Genomic DNA, 18,421 nt, shown 5'->3' with positions numbered 1-18,421 from the left:
ATTAGCTATATAAATGTTTTAAATAAAGAAATAAATCATCCATTGGTTTATATCCATTGGCTTACTTTAGGTCTTGATTCTGGGCCAAGCAGGTGATGCTACTAAGGTCCTGTCCCAGAGTCTGGAGACTGTGTGAATCTGGAGGCAAATGTATTAAGACTCGATCCTGACAAGACCATGTGGCTGTGGGTATTTGAGTCCCCTTATGTATGAAAATGTTCCATCTTTGTTCTTGGATGGTGTTGCATTTCCCCATTCTAGACAGCTGTGTGATCTGGGGATCATCCTGGACTCACATCTTCTGCTCAAATGACAGCAGTGGTCAAAAGATTTTTGCACATGTACATCTAGTGCACCATTTGCACTCTTTCCTGGAATGGAGACCCTTCAAATAGTCACCATAGTCACCTCATGAATGGGCTGTTGTAATGCAGTCTCTATGGGGTTGCTCTTGAAAACTTCTAGAAAGTTCAAGCTGGTCCAGAATAAAGGTAGTAATGGTGGGCATACATCAGTATTCCTGTGTGACCCCACTGCTCCATGAAGCTGCACTGGTTAAGTGTAAGCTTTTGCACACAATTCAAGATAATGGTTATCCCCGATAAACCCCTTCATGGCATAGGGCCAGGTGATTTATCTGATAAACTACCTAACTATCCTGCAAACCAGTGAGATTGGGGCACAGTGGATCAGGGGTTCCATTGATCAAGTAGTGTCATCTAGGGGAACCCAAAAAGTGTACCTTCTCTGTTGTGTACCAGCCTCAAGAATAATATCTTCCAAGAAATTTAGATAGCTACCACTCTAATAATGTTCAGGAAGCTATTAAAGATTGACTATTCACAAGGTGGATCGATGGAACTCCTGTTGTGTGATTTTTGTTGTTGTTATTTAAATGTGTGTCTTCAGGCCACTTATATATCTTTTTCTTTCCCGGTATTATAAACCCAGAGTTATTAAAAGTTTGGCAGCCTTTAAGTAGTTTACATAAATAAGTAAATAAAATCCAGTAATATAGTTGAGTTATTTAATAATCCTTTATGAAAAGAAACAAGATTTATCCTGAAAACCAATCTTATGATATTCATAAAATCTGGAATTTAATGAATCTTTAGTAAGATATCATTTTTTGATTACCTTAATGACAATGTGTCCTTTTCTGGTTCCACTGCGGTCTAATTCTCTGTGCTCCTTCACCATAACAATTTCTCCTTCTTCTTCCACTTTATGCGTATTTTTTTCAACATGGTTCAAAATACGCCAATAGTCCTGCTGGGCTATACATACAAACTATTCCAAAATAAGAAGGACATTTGAAAATAAAGAGCAATATCATGTAAAAAAATCTATTGCCAAAAGTTATTTTAATACAATGAATAAAAATCAGGTTATTTCCAGCTTACTCCTTCAAGATAACTATGTGTTAAGTTCAATCACAAATAATACATTCAATAGAATAGATCTGATTGAGAACTGGGTTTTTAACTGGAAGATAGCTGTCAATTAACCAAAGTTTAAATAATAAGTATTGTTATTTGAAGAAGTAGTGTTACAAGTTAAAACATTATAAATGAAAGTTATAATCTGTTTCTGGAATCTATTTATACTATAAAACTCTCCTGTCTTTCTGTTTGTAACCTTCAATTAGCCAAAATGAGCATATACTGGAACAATTTTTGAATCAATGTACCTCAAGTGAGCTAACTTAAAAAATATTTGCATAATCTGGATGCATGACTCCCCTGGAACTGAAATTTCAACAATGTTTACAAAAGTTGTATTAGCAAACTTGTGGCCACTGCAGCACCGCTGCAGTCAGTTTTGATCACATCACTGTGATCTCTACCACTTACCCACAAGCAAAGTCAATGGATAAGCTGGCAGGAAGTCAGAAGTCACTGCCGCTCCCAATGCCTTGTACCCCAACAATTTTTCAATCAATTTACTTCAAATCTACTAAGTTAAAGAATATGTAATAAATCTAGGAATCATTACTACTGTGGAATTGAAATTTCCATGTTGTTCAGGCCAGTCTTATTCTTGTGTCAAAGTTCTAACCATTGCAGCACCTTTGTGGAGGAAGCTGACAGGGAGACAGAAGTCAATCCCGCTCCCACTGATTTTTTTGCTTGTCCATGGTCATTCTGCTGGTCTGTTTAGATAAGGCAGTATCTCTAAAAGAATGGGCCAGTGGGTCAAGTGCTACATCCAGCATCAGGTAAATGGACTTCTAATCACAGAAAATTGGGAATGAATAGGAAAGCCACATACATTTGGCTGATATTAGGCCTGCCACAGTTGGATAAACTCTTGATTATTTTAAAGGATATTATGATTTTTATAACAAGCTTCACAAAGGTAAAATATTTTACTCTAATATCATTTATCTTACCTGGCAATCATCTACTTTGGTCCTAACCACACCGTTCATGTGTTGTTTTTCCAGAGATGGGGTAATCCCAAAACTATTTCCCATACAAAGACTTTCTGTTTTCCCATCAGGATAGCTAATTTCCACGGTGCCGTTTAAAATAACATACCAAGAGTCAAGCTAAAGTAAAAAAAAAAAACATAAAGCAATCTCAGTTATCTTGCTATGAATCAAAAGTCTCACTCAACATGAAAACATGAGGTTTGATATAAGTCCAGTTTACATTGCAACAATGACATGACAAAAAACAATAAATAGATTAAATTAAGAGTTATGTTAATGATCATTGCCTTTCTACCACACAAAAATAATCAAAAATCAATAAGCAATTAAGAATTTCTGTCAATTATCACACTCTACAAAATCTTATCTTATGGTGAACAGCCTATTCTTGTACGATACCTAGCCCCACTGATAACTACAAATGGATAATGGCGCAGCAGTTAGAGTGCAGTACTGCAGGCCACTTTAGCTGACTGTGTTCAGCAGGTCAGCGGTTCAAATCTCACCGGCTCAAGGTTGACCCAGCCTTCCATCCTTCTGGGGTAGGTAAAATGAGGACCCAGATTGTTGGGGGCAATGTAAATATATATATACATTGCTTACTGGTGTACACTGCTTACAGAGTGCTTGCACTTAAAGCGGTATATAAGTCTCATAAACAAATAAATATTATTGTGACCAGATAGAAAATATATAGAAGAAGGATTTGAGAAACTAAGCATAAGGGTTGTAAATATAAATATAAAAGAGTTTCTGCTGCACAAAGAAGAATATGAAAGAAGTAGGAAATATGATATAATAAGGTTATCATCCTAAAATGAATGCTTTCCAGAATAAGTATATATAAAATATAAAATTAAAAAGTATAACATTATCCAAATATATGTTAACAGAGCCAACCTGTTCAGTGATGCAGAAGTATTTGCGTATATAAGAGTTTGTGGAATCTAAATATTCATCACAAAGCAATGGCAAGCGTATATAGTTTAGCTATCCTCATGGATATTTGAATGTGCTTGTCAGTCAAAAAGAAATATCTCCCCTAATCTGACCCATTAGGGGATGCTAACATTGAGAACTTCTCATTATATATATAATAATGCCAAAGACTTGTACCTTTCAGTAAACATTATTCAAATGGTCATCCTATTTGCTCAATAGAGAAATACAAAAATGTATGTATCTCATGTATAATACAGTAACATTTCCATGACAACATGCCCTACTTACTTCTTGTCCATCTTCAAGGATGATGGCTCCTGCTTGCTCTACCACTTCAAATATCATGACTGAACAAAGTTCTCTTCTTACTGACATAGTCATGTTTGCAAATGCTGGAAGCTGATGCATAAATTCCAATAATTGTTCTAGCGGAACAAAAGTTTTATGTTAAATGCAAATGATAAATTTTGTAAGGTAAAACTATCAGATACATTGTCAAATGTTACTTAATTTTCATAACAAAACTGAATTTCTATCTCTATCATCCATCAATTCAAGCTAATTAACATAGGTATCTTCATTGACCTAAATTCAACGCTAACTTTATACATTGAAAATGTACTTTAATCATATGGAAGGGTTATTATCTACATGTTACAATGAAGGAGAGAGGGAGAGAGAGATTAAATGCATAAGAACAGGATTTACCATTAAGCACTATGCAAAAAGTTGTAGCAACCATTTTCCTACATTAGCATTTATTTATATGCATGCATGCATGCATGCATGTATCGATTTAAAAAGACTTACACTGCCGCCCATCGAATATACAATAAAACTGAACAGCTAACAAGAACACAATAAAATATAAAACAACTCCAAGCAGTCCAAAGCAAACTCCTCTACCACTGAGTATTCACATTTACTAGGCTCTAACCCAGTGGTTCTCAATCTGTGGGTCAGGACCCCATTTGGGGTCGAACGACCATTTCACGGGGGTCGCAAACCAACGCAGTCTGCCATTTTTCCCCCTTTTCCTTAGCTGTGCTACTCCCTTTTATTCTATTGGCTTTCAAAAGCAAATAGGAATTGTCCAGGCTGTCTCTGCCCTGCTGAGTCCGCCAAAAGTCCCATTCTGCAAACAGTGCTGCACCAGTTGAGTAGTCCTTGACTTACCATCGGTTGAGTAGTCCTCAACTTACAACCGGTTGGGGGTCGCGGCATTAAAACGGTTGAGAACCACTGCTCTAACCACACAGTAATCCAGTCATTCCTTGGGGGGAACTACAGAGAATGTTCATTTCCTTAGTCCCATCAGATAACAACATTTAAGGGAAGTGACCAGGAACACAACCATTCTATTCTACCTGATGGAACAGACATCCTTAGAAAGAGGTATTCCACAAATAACCTGGTCCTATGCCATTCAGGACTTTAAAGATGATAACCAGCATCTTAAATTTCATCCAGAAAGAAACTGGATTCTAGTGCAGCTCACAAAGCAATGGCATATAATACAGCCTAGATCTGCAGGCACCACTGCATTCTAACTCCAATTGTAACTTCCCGATCGTATTTAAGGGCAGGCTTGTGTGTTGAGTGTTGCAGTAATCTAATCAGGAAGTGATCAAGGTGTGGACAACAGTGAGCAAAGCTTCCAGGTCCAATTGGTGCTCAAGAAGAATTTGTGCAAAGGCCATCCGGTCAAAGCAGGCACGCTTTAGGGGTGCTTTCCATTGCTTCATCTCCCACAGCATTTCCATTAAAACAGAATGCTAGACAGGATCCACACTCACAGAGATTCTGCATAGCGTGATCTAATCAAGACTCTTGTCATATGCCTTTCTCAAGCAGTCCCAAAGATGCTTTTTCACAAGGCAACTGGACTTTCTTGGTTTTTTTTTTAAAAGACGTTTTGCTTCTCATCCAAGAAACTTCTTTAGGTCTGACTGGATGGTGGGGAATGGAAGGGATTTATACAACTTGCATACAGCTGGATATTTGCATTCTTTTAGAGAGTTGTTGAGGCACCTAGAGATTTATCTGTGTCATCAGGATCACCTGAGTAGTGCAAATGGATATGGAGCCTTCTTGGAACTGCTGAAAAGGCTGTGTTGTAGACTAGAGATAGATGATGTCGTATCCCTCCCCCTCTGTTAAAAAAAGGCAGTTCAATTTTGATATAGATGGCCTCTTTGACTCCTCTTTCAAGCAGAGGGGGGGCATAGGGCATCATCTATCTCCAGTCTACAACACAATCCTTTCAACAGTTCCAAGAAGACTTCACACCCATTTGCACTACTTAGGTGACCCTGATGACACAGATAAGCCTCCAGGTGGCCTCAATGACTCTCTAAAATACAAATGACCAGCTGTCTGCAAGGAGCATAAATTCTTCCATTCCCCACCATCTAGTCAGAGCTGAACAAGCTTCTTGGATGAGAAGTGAAATGTCTTCAAAGAAAAACAAGAAAGTCCAGCTGCCTCCTGAAAAAGCATCTTTGGGACAACTATGATGTGGATGCCTGAGAATCTCAAGCAGCAATCTGGATCTCAGCTGTGTCACAACCTTGGTAAAATTTCCAAGTTCCTTCTGAAACCCAATTGCGCTGGGATGATTGAATATGACCCACCTCCCTGCAATGGGAGTTAATTGTCAGAACTCCAGATACAAGAGGTGTCCATGACAAGGAACTGATGTTAACAACCCCAAATCTCAGATTACCATTCTGCTGCTCCAAGACAAAAACCAAATCTATTATTTGAACTCTATTGCAAATTGGACCTTGAGAAAGTTGGAACAGTTCCATGACTGCAATGGTGACATGATGCTCTTGCTATGAGGCCAAGGCCACTATAATTGCTATCTCTTACTCGAAGTCCAAAGAAGGCAGGCTGAAATCCTCCATAACCATAAGCCTGGAGAAATCTATCATCAACTTGGCCAAAAGGTCAAGTGCATTGTTCTCCCTGCTCTCTTTCTCTCACATAATTTACTTCCTTCCCAATGCCCTTCCATTCCCAAGTTGAGGGGATCCATCCATCCAACCAACCAACAACAAATGGGATAGCTCTAAACAGACTGCCAGAGCTCTGTAAAACACATTTTGGACAGCACCTTCCTACAACATCATCTAACCTTTACATCTCACTCTGTTCTCTTCCCTAACTCTCCATCCACCTGCTGTGACTCAGGCCACAGTAAACTTTCAGATCTCAGCTAACGTTAACAAATTCATTAACAATAACAAATCATATCTTAAGTCACCAGGTACACTCACTGGTTTGTCCAACTTTTTTCCCCTCCCTACACAGTTGTACTTTTACAGTCGTTTTAGTTGACTGCTGCCTATTGCTACAAGCATGATATCCTTTTAGCTGTATAATGATTACTGTTTGGGTAATTCATTACTCCATCTTTATGTAATAGCTTGTACTACAAAATAACAGATTTATTTACAAAAGGCAATATTTTTATTTCTCACCAATATCATCATCTGTTTTGTCAGCAGGTTCTTTTTCAAGACACTCCCGAACAACATCTCGCCCTAGCAGAGGGTCAGATGTTCTATCAATGTCTTCATCTTCTTCTTCATCATCTTCAGAATCTACTGGTGCTTCTGGGAGACCGGTTAAATCCACATCTCCCATCTCACTTTCTGTAGCCTGAACACACAAGCAATAAATGATATTTAAATTTCTGATAGTTAAACATTTATTACATGTGATACTGGCTAATTTTCTGTCTTTTATTTTCCAAGGCAATAAATCCTACGATCCAGCTGTAAAATGAATCTGTATCTTACATATGGATGTCTGAGTAATTTGCTGGAGTCTAGATTATTTGTTTTTCAAAGTTACTTCAACACTGTTTAACTCTGCAATCAAACAGTTAAAACCTACTCAAGAACAGGAAAAAGTGATTTAAAAAAATATTGGTTCATCCCAAAAGGATTTTATTAATAGCACGGGTGATATCAAAAGCAGAAAATCTTAATATAATTGATTTTAACTAGATCATATAACTTGCCAGAAGAAAAAAATATTCATATGGCGATAAGAGAAACTATATATTCAAATAGAATACAGGTGAACACTGCTTAACAACTACTCATTCCGTAACCATTTACTATTAGAATGGCACTGAAAGAGTGGTGACACCTTGTTTCTCCAAAAATAAGACCCAGTTTTTATTTTATTTTTTTGCCTCAAAAAGAGGCACCAGGTCTTATTTTCGCCCCCGGCCTCCATTTCGCCATCAGAGGCCTTCAGGAAATGCCTCTGCAGCTGAAAATGGAGGTCTGGATTGACACACCCCTGCCCCCACCCAGGCCTGTATTTCATTGTCAAGGGCTTTTCCAAGCAACTGCAGAATATTTTTAAGAAAAAATATTAATATGATCAATAAAAACTGGCATTATCAATACACTGATGACACCCCACACCAGTGATGGTGAACCTATGGCATGCATGCCAGAGGCGGCACTCAGAGCCCTCTCTGTGGGCACACGCGCCATGCCCCAGAGATGGCAACTGTCCCTCTTCAACCAGCCGCCTACTAACTAGCTGAGGTGCTACATGGCCGGATGCATCCCGGCACGGCTGGTTTCCCTCCCCCCATCCCTTTCCTCCTGGCCTTGTATGCTCTCCTTTTCCCAGGCACAACTCACTGCATCACCTCCTCAGCTTTCGGCCATCCATCCATCTCAGAGGCAGCTTCTTTGAATTGCTGGCGGCGGGCTGCGGAGCTCCAGAGTGCGCTGGTCAAGGGGCCGGAGGCTATGGCTGCTGACGGACATCATCGGCTCCCATGCGCTCGCTGGCCTCTGTGTGTGGGAGCTGATGGTGTCAGGCAACAGCCACACCTTGCCTTGCCCTATGGCAATGGCACCCCCGCCCTGCTGTGCCTCACCCTGCAGGACGAGCCTCCTGACTACCGCTCCACCTACCAGAGACCCCCTGGATCTCCCCCAACCCTGCCCACCCCCCACAGGCATCCCTCCCATGAGCAACATTGAGGTGACCATGTCCATCTTGGCCACACCCACCCAATCTGTCATGACCACCACAGCCACGCCCACCCAGTGGGCCATGCCCACCTGGCACCCGGCAATAAATAAGTGGGTTTTGGGTTACAGTTTGGGCACTCGGTCTCTAAAAGGTTCGCCATCCCTGCCCCACACCATGATGATGATCCCCCCCAGCAGCTCCATCTAGATGTTTTGAACAGGAGCCAAGAGAGCACCGGACCCTGCAGGACACACAGAGTAGATGTCAAGGACAGGGCCTCTCACTCTGATGAATTGGAATTGGCTCCGAGGAAGAGGAGAGCCACACAATACAGTATTATCCACCTCCAATCACTTCAGCTGATCCAGAAGGTCACTATGATCAACAGTCTGATGCCTCCCAGGATGGACTGGAGAGATTACATCTTGTAAGTGATGTAATGGTTGAGATGCTTGAGGTCCAGCATCGCTTTCCACCCTCCTGAGGCCTTGGGAACCACAAAGAGGATGGAGTAGAACCCCCTTCCCCTGTGGTCTGTCGGTACCGGTTCTATGGCCTGAATCTCTAAAAGATGTTGGATGGCCTCCTTCATAAGTCCCTGTTTGAGTGGATTCCTGGAAACGGAACAGACAATGAATCGGTCCGGGGGATTGGCTAGAAACTCCAGGGACAGACCGAACTGGATGGTTTGCAGGACTCAGTTGTCCGTGGAGGTGAGTTCCCACTGATGGAAGAAGTGGGCTAGCCTTCCCCTGATGGGAAGGGCAGTGTAGGAGTCACTTGGACCTTCTATATGGATGTCCTGCCCCTCGAAATGGCCGCTTAGTCTGTCCCTGTTGTCTGGGCCGAAACCCTGTCCTGTCATAAGGACGGTCGTACGGCCTTCCCTGTCTGGGAGTGTATGAGCGGGAGGGCTGAGTGACTGTTGTGCCTGCTGTCTGCCGAAAGGACTGTCTACGAAAGTAGGGAGTGAGACGTTTGTCAGACTTCCTGTTTAAGTGAGCCATGACCTTGTGCTTGTCCTTGTTCTCCACAAGGTACAGGGCCAGGGCCTCCCCAAATAAGTTGTTGTCCAGATAAGGAGCAGTCGCTAGACGCCATTTGAGTTTGGTGTCAGCCTGCCAATGTTTTAGCCACAGCATCCTTCTGGCAGTAATATTGAAAGCTATAGACCTAGAGGCAAAGATGGCAGACTGAAGCGTTGCATCTGCAGTGTACTCAGTAGCCGCCACCATCTTACTTAGGTCCTGGTGGGTTCACAAATCCTCAGCAGATACTCTAGCCCAAAGCTGGCGTAACCATAGAAGGGTGGTTCTGACAAAAAAGGACGCACAGCTGGCCGTTTTAATTGCCCAAGCCGCTGATTGATGGGTCTTCCAAAATGTTCCCATTTCTTGTCGTCCGCTTTAAGTCCCCAGCGATCGCCGTCTGGGATACCAGAGGGGTCCATGCTTCATCTACCTTGGGGATCTCCAGTGCATCGGTAAGATCTGTGGAGTTGCTAAAGATCTTTTTGTCAGTCCCGCTTACGGGAGGGAATGAGGAAGGGGAAGCCCATGGTTTCTTGATCCCTTTTAGGAAGATGGAGGGGCACGGAACAAGATGTTCGGTTGCCACTATTTCAAAAAATATCGGATTGGGACTGGTATCCGATGGAGCCTGCGGTTGAGGGAATTGATCTGAGCCTATATTTGCCATTGCTGTGGCCTTACATAGGATTGAGAGAAAAAGGGCTGAATTGAAAAGGCCTCCCGAAGGGGAGGGCTCAGGAGGAAGTTCCTCCTCCTCTGACAGAATGAGATCCGGTTGCTCCTCACCTTGGGGGGAAGAGTAACTGCTCATGGAAGAATGCGTGGGAGACATAGGCTCCTGGAGTATGGGGAACTCCGTAGGGGCCCCATAAGGAGGCATGCCTGATGTGGAAGCCTCTTGGTTGGGTGACTGAAAGGAACGCTGTGCTAAAGCTCTATCCACTACCTTGGATAGTAAGGCCTCAAGGCGTCCGCCGGAGAAAATATCTCCAAAGTCCGGTCCCCTGAGTCCCGCTGCCGTGGGAGTAAATGTGGCCTCTGGAACTGTGCCTGGAGCTATTGTAGTGTGTTGAGTCACTGTGGGGGGTGAACCTAGAGTGATTGGCGTCCCTGGGATGGACCATACGCCTTGAGCTGAAGTTGAGGGACGTAAGAGGAGATCAGCTTCGGGGGCCGCCAATTGCATTGCATCTAGCCCAGCCTGCCTCTGTGCTCTGGAGAATTCCTTCTCCAGAGCCTGGTGCCTATGGCTGGCTTGCTTCTCCGCCAGCTTGGAAGACTTCTTGAGTGTGTGCTTAGTCTTGGACTTGGACTTGCCTGTCGCCTTCTGTTCAGAGGAGTTATGGCAGCCGTAGCTGGAGGACGGAGAGGCAGTGCTCATGGATTGAGGCAATGAGGAGCCCTCCATCCCAGTGGAGCAGTCTCAGACAAGCTGAGGTGACGCTCTGGCGGGAGCGAGATTGGAACAAGTAACAAGACTGTTCCCCTGACCACCCGACCAGAAAAAAATTTCTCTCTAGGCTATGGTCACGGCACTTGAATTAGATACCGAAGACACATTTGGAACCACTCTTTGGGATCTGCCCGGAGGCCTTAGGTGGCCAGTCAAGGTGCACCAGAAAAGGCCAAAAAAAAAAAAAAAGCCTCCCAATGAAGGGTGCAGAGGCTTGAGACAAGGCCTCGCAAGAAAGGATCAGGTTCAAAATGGCGGCTGGTCAATGTTTTAAATTGCAAGCATTAATTTGTGGTGGTTGGAGGCTCTATCCTCTAATAATTTGACCTACTGCCAACAAGACCCTCGCTATGATAAATTGATAAGGCCTGCAGGCAGTCACTGGGGCAGGGCTCAATGTGGCCTGGTTAAATGACCACGTGGCGTAAAAATCACTATTACACTAACGGACTATGGTGGGGCCGAAAGACCCTGACCCCCAAAGCACGTGAGACCTATCTCAAAGATCAAGAAAAGGCTCCAAACGAGCGCAATAAACAAAGGAAACTGTTATTTTACTTTGTTCCCTGCACGGCAGCCTCAAAATGGCGGCTGCGACTTGCTCTCCGTAGGGAACGGCACTGAAGGCTTTGAAAGGAAGATTGTTGGTGTTGGGGCCGGACGCTGTGGCAGCGCTAAGCGCTGCGCCGAAAATTGAATCGACAGGCAGCCTCCGAATAGCAGGCAAGAAAAACGACTTGTTCTTGACTTCGTTGCCTCCGGCGGCAACCAAAATGGTGCCTGCGGGTGTTCCCGGCTCCAGAGATGGTCCGGAGGCCCCAAATTCAAAAAGAAAGTACAAGCTTGCAGTACGAGATTCTGCTCGGTTGTAGGAAAAAAATGGGGGAAGAAGGATGGGTATTCAATGGCAAGCCTGCCAAAAGAATTTTCCCCAGAGCCCTGAGAAAATCAGGAAAGGAAAGCTGCAGGAGCCTCTCCCCCCCCCCCCCACTTCCCACTCCCCAATCTTTAATTCTAAATTAGCACTGATCCCAGTGATAAGGGAAAAATTTGAGGGAGGATTCCAAATTAGGATTTATAAATTAAGGGAGGATTCCAATTAATATTCAGTCAATTTAGAGGAAAAAGGAGAATTCACCAATGGATCTCTGACCTGCTATCTGTTGAGAGCCAAACCTGATACGTCTTCAAGAGCTGAGACCAAGTTAAGACTGGATCTCCTAACAAGAAGGGGCGTGTCAAGTTTGGCTACTTGGTTTCAAGAGCAGGCAGACAGAGAAAACCCATTGGTGGATTCTCCATCTCCTGTAGTGGAGAAAGAGAGAGGGAAAGGAGAGAGAAAGAAAGAGAAAGAGGGAGAGAGAGGGAGGGAGGGAGGGAGGGAGGGAGGGAGGGAGGGAAAGAGAGACAGAGAGAGACCCTTTTGATATTTAAAATGAAGATAACACTGTATATATCCTTTTTTACCTTTATTATAGGTGTGTGTGTGTGTGTGTGTGTGTATGTGTATGTGTGTGTATGTGTGTGTATATATGTTTGTATATATATATATAACACACACACATACATATATAATAAAGGTAAAAAAGGATATATGCAGTGTTATCTTCTTTTTAGATATCAAAAGGGTTTTGTGGCTCCCAGTGTTTTGTTTTCGGTGGGAAACGGGTCCAAGTGGCTCTTTGAGTGTTTTGGGTTGCCTACCCCTGCCCTAGTGTTTACAAACAAGTTCCAAAATTACGAATGTTGCAACACCACAGCAGTCGTTCACCCTTATGAATGATGGCAGAGGCACTGCAACATTCACCCTGACTAGAGCCAAGGTGGCGCAGCAGATAGAGTGCAGTACTGCAGGCCACTTTAGCTGACTGTGTTCAGCAGGTCAGCGGTTCAAATCTCACCGGCTCAAGGTTGACTCAGCTTTCCATCCTTCCGGGGTAGGTAAAATGAGGACCCAGATTGTTGGGGGCAATGTAAATATATATATACATTGCTTACTGGTGTACACTTCTTAGAGAGTGCTTGCACTTAAGGCGGTATATAAGTCTCATAAATAAATAAATATTCCCTCCCCAACCTGCCATCGGGTCTCCAAAGGCACTAGGCCTGGAGATACTCATCTTGCAAAGATCTAGAGAGCCTTCGTTTCTTGGCCTGTTTCGCTGCTTCAGGCCTTCGATGTGTTCGCAGAGAATGGAGGCCTAAAGTACTGCAAGATCAGTAGGGTTAGATCTCATGCTACTGATCTTGCATGATCTCACGGTACTTTAGGCTTCTGTTCTCTGTTCTTTGCCATCCTTGAAAAAAGCCTCGCGCGTCAGTCCCAGCCTCCATTTTCATCAGCAAAGGCCTTTCCTCAAGCACATTTTGCACTGATACTGGAAGCCTGAAGTCATGCAATATCATGCCCTCCAGAAGCTTCCAGTCTCAGCGCCCAAAGTGTTTGCAAGCTGGCCAGATGCTTTGAGGCAATGATTTCGCTGACCCAAAGCCTCCTTTCAGCTTGCAAACATTTAGTGCCCAAAGTAAAAAGTTCTGGGTGCCGTGATCTTGTGCGGCAGAGACAGCTCGCTAGATCTCCGCAAGGTAAGTGACCTGTCATGCAGAATGGCGGGAGGGGGCAATTGTGGGGAGTATGAGGTATCTCAATGACTAGGGGGAAGCCTTGGGTGGTCTGAAGGAGCTAGCCTGTTCCATCACTATGGCCTTCCCCACCATGGGATACCTCATGTGCATTTAACAAATCATACATTCAATTAGCAAATGTGTGGGCAAAAACAGGGAATGATCGTGTTCAAGGTACATCATTCATTCCTACAAATCCTCGAGTTACGAATGAAATGGGCAGGCTCCATTACATTTGTAACTCAAGGACTACCTGTAGTCAACTGACTAAAGCAGGCATGCCAAACACGCAGCCCGTGAGCCGGATGCGGCCTGCACAGGCCACACCAACCCTGGCCCTATAAGGGCAAAACAAGTCCTAATACGCCTGGACTAAAGGATGCCAAACACTTCCTCTTCACAGATTCAAATCTTTAGCAATTATAGTATTACACATTTTTAAACACCTATTTTCTTTAAATATCCTTATCTTTCCTTGCAAATAGCATATGAATTACTAAATTGTCAGCAATAAAATCTTCTCCATTTAAACTATTTCCATCTATTACCTCATTAATTCCATGGTAAAAACTTGTGAGATTTAGTTTCCAGTTAAAGCTATTTGCAGATAACAAAAGGTGCTCTTTGAGCCTAGTTGTTTGCTTGTAGATGTTTCATTTTCCAATTAGGTAACATCATCAATCAGTGCTATTGTGTGGGGAGTTTGTTTATATTTAGTAACTTGCCCTGCCACTTTTGGAGGAGGTATATTTTTCTCCTTGGTAATATTTCTTGATTACGCCATTGCTCTCTGATTGACTTGATTGATAATTGATTGCCTGGTGTTAATCCCTGTTTGCCATTGTGTTGACTGTTGGAGAGGAGAAGTTACATTTCACAAAAAGCATTGCTACACTTTCTTTATTCTGTGGAATGTTACAGTAAATTACACTTTTGGTTATGAAAATAAAAGCTTTGAATTTACCTGATAGATGTCTGATAAACTGCTACTCCCAGAATCACTGGCAATGCTACAGCCAGATTGACTTGAAGGGACATGTGTGACCTGCGGATGCTGATTATCTGTGAGATGCATCTTGGTAAGGTCTGCTGGAAGCTGTAAAGAGGGGAAAAAAAATAATTGGACAGTCTTTATAAAAATACAGGTAAACAACATTCTTATTCAGAGTCCAAAATATCTTTTCAGTGGGAAGAATTTGTTTACTGGTAATATATGAATTTATCTCTGAATGGCAAACTTCTATAGATAAGAATACAGGGTGGCATGTTCTCAAGGGTTTAAAATCATTAGCAACTGTGGAAAACATCATGGATTAGTGTTTTAATAACTCCAAGGAGACATTTTCAAAATAAAGTTTTGTTGTAAATTAAATATTTGGAGAATTATTATTGCCATTTGACTGAAATCATCAAGTATAAGTAGAATTACAATTGAATCTGAATGAGTGGAAAACACCTTACCCAATGGAAAGGTTCATTTTCTCATTCACTCGGACCTATTCTTTTATCTTGTTTGTTTAAAGTTCATTAAGACTTGTGGGTCTTTCCCAAATTGATACTGGACACAAATTAATTTGTAAACTATTTTTAGAAAATAAGGAGGTGATGAAACAGCAACAAGAAGAACAAACATGTAAGAGATAGTGTCCATGTTGGTATTTTAAAAAAGAATGGGTAGAAAGAGTACATAGGTGTATTTCTGTATCTTTATAGGTTGATCCCTATTGCTATTTTGCTGTAGCAGTTAAAAGGCTTTGTTTGCTGTTCTGTAAGTCTTTATAAAATAAACCAAGGATATTTGTGTGGTTGGATATTCGTGGCTATGTTGTACATTCCTTTACTACTGAGAGATAAACGGTTGAATCATTTGCTGCCTACTAGAAATTTCAGGATACTTGACATTTTAGGGAAAAATCTAAAGAATGTAATTGGAAATAAATTTTAAATACAATGATTATTTTGTTCTTAGGAATGAATATGAAAAGTAAGCTCTGAAAAACAGTGTCTATTTCTTTCAATGGTTACCACAAAAATGCTTAATTATTATTTCTATTTTTATGTATTTCATTGTATGTATACAATGTATACATATGCATATTTTATATCTGTTAATATTAAAAGCTTGGATATTTTAATTTTGATAATTTTTACATGTACAGATTAAATTTTATTTTAGGTTTATTTTCAATATTTGATTTTATTTTGAGCTTTATCAAGATAAATAATGTGAACTGATTATGCCCCCCATTGTCTACTGAAAATTAGATTGATTAGAGTGATTAGACAAATAGTTTTAATCAGCCCCCTCACTGATGGCCAAAATACCAATGTTTAATAGATTTATCCCTGTAGAACAGATATGAATGTTACAAATGGATCTTTAGAACTTGATATGAAAGTGACCCCTTAGAAGCTTCAGCCTCAGTTTTAAATAATTGCTAATCCAAATCCTTAAATTTGGTGGTAGTATAATGTTATGTTAAGATTCTTAAAGAGTTGCCAAGAATACAAATGTTTAAAGGAACTATTGATTCTACCTTACATAATTAAAACCACAGATTTTTAAAATAAATTTGCACATCTGATCGTTATTACAATAATGGTTTGCTTTTCAATATATTAGAGTACATTTTTAAAAAAGAAATTTAATACACATCAGATAGAAAGATATTCAGGATCACTTTAATTACAACAAGCACCAAATTGCCTTTTGTTGGGCTACTTATCTTACTTAAACCATTGTATGTATTAAGATATTTCATTTGCTTTAATCGATTCAGTAGACAAAGTGGATGTTGAATTCAATACCCCTTTACTCCTCTTGACTATGATTGGAAATAACAGAAACTATAATTCAACATCCTCTAAAGTCACAGATTCAACTACACACATAGAGAGAGCTGCTTAAGCAAAAGTTACTTCAAAATATAATTCCCAAAAAAATACATCATTATTTATAGTCAAGCCAAAGTGTGGGATCATCTTCAAAATGGTCCTTTGCAATGCCTTTGCTTTCTAAATTTTATGAAGTTTTGAAATTATATTGTACTCTCATTTTCACAGCAACTTAATAGTATATTGTCATATATATCTTTTGCAAATACAGTAAAATGTCAACTATAATGTGGAAGATTTAAAAAGGGATAGGCAATTTCTGCCTTTTAGGATTAATATTCAAGAGTAAAAGGAACAGTTAAGAAATATACCATAGACCAGCGTTTGGTAGAGCCTTGAAAAAAAATATTCAGATGCCATGAAGCATCTATATTTACAAAAATTAGAATAGTGGAAACAATGTTCCCTCTGACACTCTATTGAAGTGAAAGTTGGTCTTTAAAAAAGCAGTATAGGAAGAATATTAACGCTGTTCAAATGTTGTAGAAATCTCTCGAGAATACCGTGGACACCAAGAAAATAAATATATGGCTCATTAAATAAACCATATTTCTAACTAGAATTCTAACTCAAATTATCCTACTTTTAGCATATTATGTGAAGGCCTAGCTATCTGGAGGAATTTCTAATGTTGGCAAAGGTGGAAGAAAACATTACATCACTGGTAGATCTGAAAGGCCAAGTTAGGGACAGACTGTCATGAAGAAAATCTATCTTTATGGTCTCTAAGAGTTGACAACAACTTGTGATGGCACATAATCAAAATTATTAAAACTATTATTATATCCTTAAAACTATATATACAACAGAGGTCATCTCAATTTTGAAATATTTCCCACATTTTAATATAAAATTAAAATATCTGGTTCAGAAACAGAGTGTTCTGCATGATTGCTATTAAAATTTGCATTTTAAGATACGCATTAGTGCCTCTATCTGACATGAGGTAGTAAAAACACTTTTTTTCCAGTGAAAGATTTCAATTGTGTTCTGAGTTCTTCAGTTTAGCTCATTTCAAAATCAAATGAAACATGTGAACTTTTTCAAAAAAGAAAATTGAGCTCAGACCGAAAGTCTCTAAAACAGTATTTTCCAGAATACTTCTGCTAAAGAACAACAGATGCTAATTAGTGAAATTGTTCCAAGGACATTAGGAAGTTTCCAAATTTGGATAGTAAAAGTAAAATCAGCTTCCAACAGATTGGGCAGAATATCAGCCTGCTTAAAATAACAAGCAGGCAAGCTGGGGGTTGGAGGGTGATCATTTCTCTGACTGAGAATTGGATTTCAGACCTCTCATCAGATGACTATCTGATATGCATTGATATGATCTCTTTAGGGAACCACAAAGTCAAGTTCTGAACTATAATACCCTGTATATAATACAACATCCTAACTATTCTCTTTGAATGTGCCTAAATACCAAATACTGGTTCATATAGAATTATCATGGGAAATTATGCAGAGATGAACAAATGAGTTAATAATTCTAGCATAGTGAAAGTTACTACACATATGTTAACATTAAATAAGCATATGCATGGTACCATCAAAACTGCTTTTACAATAGTTCACAAAGTAAAAATAAAAATAGTCCAATATCAATATCTAAAACTATGCACCCAACTGCAGATATGTTTGTTTTGAAAGTTTTAGAAGACTCTTGGTTATTTTAATGAGATGAATGCTTCTTACATCTGAGAGGGAATAACATTTTAATTCAGGCAAGCTGGCTGAAGAATTCTGAGAGTTGAAGTCCACAAGTCATAAAAGGGCCAAGTTTGAAGACCCCTGTTTTAATTAGATGTTTAGAAGTAACAATATCTGGCTACTATTCTAGAGAAGTACTTCGGTTAAAATTCCTGAATTCTGCCCACAAAATTGACATTACTTTTAAACTGCCCGTGTAAATTTCAGTCTCTATTTTCTATATTTATTTATTGTTCATATGCTGAATTGTGTGAGTGAACTATACTGTTATGATAGAGACATGATATCAACCATTCATGTATGTATGTATGTATGTATGTA

General features: G+C 40.5%; 1 protein-coding gene across 11 annotated transcripts in view; it reads right to left on the bottom strand.

The window, feature by feature from the left end:
- RAPGEF6 (Rap guanine nucleotide exchange factor 6) overlaps nucleotides 1–18,421 on the bottom strand; it is a 162,584-nt gene that overhangs the window by 46,821 nt on the left and 97,342 nt on the right. For all 11 annotated transcript variants that reach the window (XM_039324948.1, XM_039324955.1, XM_039324951.1 and 8 more), the window contains 5 exons: nucleotides 14,460–14,591; nucleotides 6,862–7,042; nucleotides 3,665–3,801; nucleotides 2,393–2,551; nucleotides 1,138–1,290 (listed from right to left, as the gene is read on the bottom strand). In XM_039324948.1, the coding sequence (XP_039180882.1) occupies nucleotides 1,138–1,290; nucleotides 2,393–2,551; nucleotides 3,665–3,801; nucleotides 6,862–7,042; nucleotides 14,460–14,591 (762 nt within the window). The remainder of the gene's footprint in view (nucleotides 1–1,137; nucleotides 1,291–2,392; nucleotides 2,552–3,664; nucleotides 3,802–6,861; nucleotides 7,043–14,459; nucleotides 14,592–18,421) is intronic.

This window comes from Crotalus tigris, unplaced genomic scaffold, assembly GCF_016545835.1.
Source record: "Crotalus tigris isolate CLP2741 ecotype Arizona unplaced genomic scaffold, ASM1654583v1 scf7180000024310.2302065, whole genome shotgun sequence".
NCBI classification, from domain to species: Eukaryota; Metazoa; Chordata; class Lepidosauria; order Squamata; family Viperidae; genus Crotalus; species Crotalus tigris.
The sequence above is the reverse complement of the archived record's forward strand: the minus strand, read 5'-3'. Positions and strand labels throughout refer to the sequence as shown.